Source organism: Triplophysa rosa, linkage group LG6 (assembly GCF_024868665.1).
Source record: "Triplophysa rosa linkage group LG6, Trosa_1v2, whole genome shotgun sequence".
NCBI lineage: Eukaryota > Metazoa > Chordata > Actinopteri > Cypriniformes > Nemacheilidae > Triplophysa > Triplophysa rosa.
The window spans coordinates 10,744,232-10,752,066 of record NC_079895.1 but is presented as its reverse complement, the minus strand read 5'-3'; the positions used below and the strand labels follow the sequence as shown (position 1 = coordinate 10,752,066).

General features: G+C 38.0%; 1 protein-coding gene across 1 annotated transcript; it reads left to right on the top strand.

Annotated features, from left to right (window-relative positions):
* Positions 1-3,490: 3,490 nt before the first annotated feature.
* On the top strand, positions 3,491-7,461 carry cmss1 (cms1 ribosomal small subunit homolog). The gene is made up of 9 exons (XM_057336273.1): positions 3,491-3,584; positions 4,088-4,221; positions 4,486-4,563; positions 4,828-4,963; positions 5,047-5,106; positions 5,292-5,394; positions 5,471-5,619; positions 5,717-5,805; positions 7,195-7,461. The coding sequence occupies exons 1-9, from the start codon at positions 3,536-3,538 to the stop codon at positions 7,276-7,278; spliced, it is 882 nt and encodes a 293-aa protein (XP_057192256.1). The 5' UTR covers positions 3,491-3,535; the 3' UTR covers positions 7,279-7,461.
* The last annotated feature ends 374 nt before the right edge of the window (positions 7,462-7,835 follow it).

Here is a 7,835-nt window from a genome sequence, read left to right as displayed (position 1 = left end):
GGCGGAACGTTCCCGTGTGAGTAACACGCAAGACAATGTGGGCGTATTCATTGGCATTTCCCGGCTAAATACTATACGTTGAATACAGTTCAAGATGGGCTTAAACGCACATCGGCTTGCAGCATACGCAAAGCATTGCTAAATGATGTATGCACTTGAAGCCAGTTTCCTCCACATTGCCTGTTTGAATGCAGGCTTCATAAATAACTGAATGCAAAGCGCTACATTCTGGTTGATCCGCCTCCTTCTTACATACAAAACATTACATATTACACACACAGAAATATGTAATTCATAGACGGTGCATTCACTGTTATATTTTACTCATAAAAGGTGAAGAAACAAGCTGTCATGCTGTCTAGCGTACCCAGAGATTTGGCTATCATCATTTACACTTACACAGTAGTCATAAGGGTGGAAGGATAGAGAAAACCTCACACGTCTGTCAAAGAATATGAGGCTGCAGATATTCAATTTAATAGTGACTTTATGAGTTTCCGCATTTCCGTTGGAATGCCTGCCATGGCTGCATCAGAAGAACTGGTGACATCCTTCCTCTCCAAAGCTCTCTGATATCAGATGATACTCACAAGGAGAGGGAGGGAGAGAGAGAATGGAAGCGTGGGTGGAGTCCCATGCTGCCACAGTAGGGGTAAATTATCCATAATCAGGGCATCAGTGTGGATGGGTCCATCGGAACCCAACACTTACACCCCATAATCAGCACCTCCGTGTCAACCAATCGCTTATAGCCACACAAATTGCCACCATTTGAGCTCCCACACAGTCTATATTACAGATGCATTTGAGTGCATGTCCGTCTAAACATAACAGAGGTCGAATTCTCAGAAAAAAGGAAGTGGAAAATAACAGAAAATGATTAGGATGAGAGATTAGATTGTTGCCTTTCAAAGCCCAGCTGAATCATCTTCCCTCTACCGATGGGGACCCGGCAACTTGCCCTCTAATCTTCGAGTCATGATCGTGCCGCAGAGGACCCGCGGTGACAACGACGACTCAAAAAAAATGCAGTCGAGGGTCTTGGAGTGTGTCTTGAAATGAATTATGGCTGTTGTTTCATACTTTTCTGCAGTGCTCAAATCTCCAGCCACAATAAACTCTTATAATTTCCAAGTGAGAAGCTCTGACCTGGATTTGTCAGCTCTGCATTTGAGTAAGGACTCTCAGCTCTAAACATAAACCACATCCTTTTGTGATGTGCTTAAACTAGGGCTCTCAAAGCCCTGTTAGAAACTCAACGAACTATTCTGGTTATTTCACAACATTCTTTCTGTCTGACGACTTCCAGACAACGTATTAGTTGCGTCTTTTATAAAGTTACATATATCTGCATATATAAAATATACATTAAACATAATGCCATGCCGATATTAAATAGGCTGATATGTAACCACCAAACCCATATTCAACAACAGACTGGTACCATACCAGAGTATTTACACCAGACTTAAAGGGATAGTTTACCCAAAAATGAAAATTTCTGAAATAATTTACTCACCTCGTCATTTCTAACCTGTATGACTTTTTTTTCTTCCGCAGAACACAAAAGAAGATATTTTAAAGAAAGTTGGTATCCGAACAGCGCCGGCCCCCATTCACTTCTATTGTATGGGCACAAAACTAATGTAAGTGAATGGGTGCCGGTTAACAACATTCTTCAAAATATCTGTGGAAGAAAGAAAGTCAAACAGGTTTGAAAATACATGAGGGCGAGTTAATAATTTTTGGGAGTCAGATTTAGTGTATTGTCAAATTACGCTTTCTTTTGGAACTATTTTAGTTATCACTTAAACATCTTCTTACATGCGTGATATTGCTTAAATGTTTTAAATTCCCGTAAATTATACTGGTTGCGTGAAGCCCCACAAGAGGCGATTCGCATATTTTCACTATTGCACCCTTGATGAAAGCATTGACCCTTAAAGCTCTTCAGAGGGACTGAACCTATTTTACGTTGACTTCATGGCCACTATGGATCAAACGTTAGCTAAAAGACTAATCGCAATCTAGTTACGACTTGCTCTCAGTTTAAAGACTTTATTTGATTGCTACGTTGAGTTCCCCTGGGTCTAACCGAGTGCTTCAATAACACAGAAAATCACAGCAGCAGTGGAGCCCATAATGGAGTGAATGCATTCCACACTCCATCAGTCTTTTGACCACCACGGCTTCAATCCAACACAGCTTCACAGTCTATTTCAGAGCATGTTGCCATGACGAGAACCTGCTTGTTACTAAGGATCACTCAGGGAGAAAAGAGAAAGAAATAAGAAAAAGATAAAAACGAGTGAATGAATACAATAAGAGAAAAGATGTAATTAAGGGGAAATTAAAGCACTGACTCTTTCTTTCCCCTGGCGTGTATGAGTGTGCATGTAAATGTATGTTTGATGGTTGCACTTGAAAGTGCAAGAATCTAAAATATTCCTTCTCGTTTCATGGAGCAAGCTGGAATTGCGTAATGTCAACCAGGACACATAAAACAGATCTGCAAATTTTAAACTCAGGTTTGTGAAACAACTCAGCCCAGTTTGTCAAATTCTGTGAATTCTTACTGGAATTCAGAACAACAGCATTGAAACAAACTAGAAGGCATCTGAATAATGATAGCTTTATATAATCTTTCTCTCGGTCAACCACAAGTGATCTGTGTGTTAGGAGAACTAGGGAAAAACAGACTGTGAAGATGCTTTCAGTGCTGTATGCTGAAGGGAAACACAGATTTTTAATTCATGTTAGTAATGAATAAATAATTGCATGCGAGTTTCTGTGTGTGTGCACGCTGGGTTTGAAAGAGATGGAACAAATATAGTTAGCGATTTCTGTTAAACTAGTAGGCCTTAAAAAAGTAGAACGAACAAATAAATAAATGAAAATAATCGAACGCACACAAACTCAAACATACAGCTATGTCAGTTACCGATTCCCATACTAAGGTATTGATGTTTAACGTTACTACACCTGCCTCTAACCATACTGACCCTTAAGACATGTCTTGACAATAAAAGATTGAAAGCCCAACGTGACTTGCCTTGTATACGAGCAGTGAACCAGTGAGGACTAGTAAATGTCCTCAAGTCGTTTTTCACACACACACACCCTGAAGTTTTAATAAGACTAATTATAATTTTACGGGACTTAGTGCCACCTAGTGGTTTGAAGTTAGTTCATACGAACATTGAACGGAACATTAAATAAAAACACATTAAATTAAAAAAAATCCCAATTCCCAGCCAAACATCTTATTTAAAAAAATGTCTCATGTTTCCTAAATGTAAGCAAACAATTAAATAGTAAATGTTTTAGCAGTATGTTAAGTTTTACATATTTTATTATGAAAAAGTGTTTTTTTTCTGGTTTAAACTAATTGAAAGAGTTCTGAAAATTTTGCTATCTGACAGCTCATGCATTATTTCATAATTGTGGAGGGTTTTTCACCCGCAGATTCACGCTGAGTTTTACCAACGCGAATCTGCCGTGCAGAAACTACAGACATGTTATTGCTGTTTGAGAAATGGCTGATGATTTAGGAGACGAGTGGTGGACACAGGGCGACAATTCTGGTAACATTAATAAACATTTACAACTATACTTTGCTGGTAGCATGATTTATAGTAAATTAGCTGTGTTATGTATGAATGTCTTAAACCTTCCGTTTTTTTGCGCCACTACATCCTGTAACTGCCATACATCCTGCAGAGCTCTACATAATAACATTTTTCGGCTTCTTTAAGTTCAGGTTAACTTACATTACAAGTGCCTCACCATAAACGAACACACGTTGGTTTTCACTTGTAACCAGTTCCTTGCTGACTGATCTGTTCCTAAAACTACCCATTATTGAATTTATCCTGCACAAACACGTGTTTGTGTTAGTCGCAGAGCATCATGGGAAATGCAGTCTTTCGGTGTAAATAATTGCAGCTCTCGATATCAGTGCTTGTTTTATTTAGCGCTGGTGATGTAAAGGACATCATGACATTTTTGTGACCTCTTCCAGGTGATGTCTTTTATACTTGCATGAATGTAAAGAGATGAGCGTGTTGCTTTTTATCACTGTTTTTAGGTTCGCCAGAGGTGGAAGAGGACACACAGCCCTCTACAGAAGAGCAACAGATTCAATCTACATCAAAGAAACGAAAAGTTGAAAAACCGACACAAGAGAACACCAAGAAAAAGAAAAGAAAGAAAACTGATCAGGTAACATATTTACTGAGGTTGATAGTACTTTCTGTTTATCAGTAACTTTATGTATGTAACATCTAAAAGTAATGTAATAGCAATATTTTGGTTTGATTTTTTAAGAAGACCATGTAATTTTTCAACTAAAAATTAATTTATTCATTATTAGGGGTACACCAACATACATTTCAACGCTAGTTTCTTCCTCAAAATGGTGTGTTTGAATGTCTTATGAGCAAAAACGGGGCATCTTTAAGTAAAGAGTGTCATGCTTCCCTGCAGAAAGAGTGTTTTATCACACAGGAGAGATCTGAGGAAAAGGGTGATAAAGAATCCAACACAAAAAAGAAGAGACGAAAGGTAAGGAGAATTATGTTTTGGCGTGTTTCTATAAATGAACATGTCATATATATATACATGTACATTTCAAAAACGTGTATCACATGCTTTAACTTAATATGCTTCTTCATTTTTCACTTGACAAAAAATAATGTTTGGAAGGTTTTTCTGGATTAAATAATAATAGAGGATGGAGTAACTCTAAAATCCACCCTTGCCTTCTTTTTACTGTCTCCACTCTTGATGTACATCCTTCAAAAACATGCCAACCTCCCATCTGTGTAGAAGAAGAAAACTATCACAGATGTCCTGGCAAGCGCCGAGCCTGTGCCTGGCTCTCCAGCTGACCTGAGGAGCCTTCTGAAGACTCACTATAGCCAGACACGCTCTGTTATCGAGCAGGAGGAACTGACGCTACCGGGTGAGTCAATTAATGTGTGTTTGTATCTAGATTTGTCTTGAGTCTTGATAATGAGCCTGATTTTGTGTTCTTTTTTATTTTAGACTCTTGTTTCCTGAACATTAATGATCTCACACATAGTTTGTCCTCCTACCTCAAAGAAGGTAAAAAAACGTATATGGACAGTGTCTTTTTTCACCTGAGAAACCTTATACCCTTTTGTTCTCATATCACAACAGTCTGCCAGGAGTGGTCACTATTCAGATATATTTATGTATCACTTTTATATAGCGTTTTTACTTTCATACATACTTTTGAATCTACTTATATTTAAAAAAAATGTTTACAGTCTGTCCAAAGTGGGCTAAAATACAGAAGCAGCACACCCAGACACGGTCAATCATATTGCTCATTGTTTGTGGATCTGCTCTCAGGACCATTGATCTCATTAAGTGAGTTTCCTTTCTTGGATCATGTTTTGAAGTTTGTTTAAGCAGGTGTTGAATTCTTGTCTTTTTTCTGTTAAAGGCAGCTAGGCGCCTTCAAAGGACAAGCGAAAGTGCAGAAGTTGTTCGCGAGACACATCAAGTTGGATGACCATATAAAAGTCTTAGGCAAATGTGTGACACATATTGGTGTTGGAACCCCGGGGAGAATCGCAGCGCTGTTAGAGAAAGGTACTGTAAGCTTTGATGCACATTTTAGTTTTCAATATGTTGAGGGCAAAGTTTATTTTAACAAATAAAAAACTGAGACTTGATCCTTGTGCTCTAGAGGGTTTGACCATGCAGGGATTGCGATATCTGATATTCGACTGGAACCACAGAGACCAGAAGCAGAGAAGAATGGTGGATATACCAGAGGTAACATTAACATACAGTATATGCTCTTTGCCGATGCTGAAAGTTTGATATATAGCTTATATTTTATATCAAATGTGTAACTCTTTTTCCGTTATTTTTTCCGTCATTTATGACAAGACTTCAGCTGTCAATGTTTTCACTGTTATAGGGGTACTGTTATACATCTGAAAGAGCATTTACAGATCCAAAAACAATTAACTGCTTTTTCTATGTTTTGATCATCATTCTAAATCTAGATCTGTTTGAAGTCTTACCCAGCCTTTTTTGTTCAGAATGTTGTTTTTTTAATTATTTTTTAAGAAAACCTCCCAAATTCAGGAGGAGTTAAAGTGACAGTTCACCAAAAAATGAAAATTCTGTCATCATTTACTCAACCTCCTGTCATTTCAAACCTGAATGACTTTCTTTTTTTCCGCAGAACACAAAGGAAGACATTTTGAAGAATGTTTTTGACTGAACAGCGCCGGCACCGATTCACTTCTATTCTATGGACACAAAAACATTGCAAGTGAATGGGTGCCATCGCGTTTCAATTACCAACATTCTTCAAAATATCTTCTTTTGTGTTCTATGGAAGAAAGTCATACAGGTTTGAAATGACAAGAGGGTGAGTAAATGATGACAGAATTTTCCTTTTAGGGGTGAACTATCCCCTTAAAAAAACATATGAAGATAGAATAATATAGTTTTTTTTTTGCTCTGTTCTCTTTTTTTATATTCTGTATATTCATATATTTACAGGGTCATGTAAATATTCAAAGGGTCATGAGTTTGTGAAAATGATCAAAAATGCTTGCGTTATCTGTCAACTTTATTATAAAAAACCACTGGTGGGGAAAGAGTTATTTTCTAATGTTTATATCTAATGTAGCCTTAGCCAAATATTTTGGTGATAATAACACAGAAAACCCATTTAGTAATTTAATGTTCACATTTATTCATCTCCAGAATGACGTTGTTACAGTAAAGGGCCTCATAAAATGGTTAGACGAATGCAGTTTTTCCTGCCTTGAAATATTCCCCGTCGAACCGGGAAGTTAGGGCAGGACATATTGAAGGGCTTGTCCTTTTTTAAAAATGGCCAATAAACTTTAAATTACGCCACGTCCATGCAAAGCCATGATTCAGTGCTTGCTGTTGCTGGTTGGTGACAGGTGGTATTTGGCGGAGGGAAATTTCCCATTCTAGTGACCACGTATTTAAATTTGTATATACCCTGCGAAAAAAATCATAAATATTTTTGTCCATTTCTTTGGAACAGGTTTTTAGAAGCACACTAGTATATTGCCTCAAACATAACATTAAAAGGCCAAAAACACATTTCATGATTTCATTCCTGATTTCTAAATAATGTAAAACGATGCTGAATATCTGTTTGTGTTATTTCAGGTGAAAACAGAGTTGTTGAAGATAATGGACCTTGGTCTAGTGCAAAGCTGCAGAGAAGGAGCAGTTAAAATAGGACTCTTTTGAGCATACTGCCTGCTTTCATATTCATGTCACTGTGCTTGTTTGATATGTATTTGATGTAACTATTGCAACATTTTTAGTGTTATACAGTTGTCAGCTGCAAGAGCGAATATGATCCCCTTAGAGTTTTGTTCAGGTTTATAAATAAACCCGTTTGATTGGACAGCCGATTGGTCTATTTCTTTGTCTTGTCCACCAGGAACCCCTCCCACAGAAGGCATGATGCACGGATTAGACTTAATTCGGGGAAACTCTGCTTATTGCACTATCCATTTTCACCACACACACAAACTCAAGCACCATGCACATGCACGTTTACTTAGACGTTGCTCCCACACATTACAGCAGGGTCCAGGAATGAGGACATACTGAGTTCTGGTGGAAAAAAATGTGTGGATCACTGGGGAGGTTTAACAGTCAGAGCTACAAGCTGGGAGAACAGTATGTGTGTGTGTGTGTGTGTGTGTGTGTGTGTGTTTGAGCTGGAGTGCGTTTAGTTAATAAGTAACAAGTCACTTCAGGTTCAAAGGTTCAGTCGCATGGGATGCTGGGAAAACTTC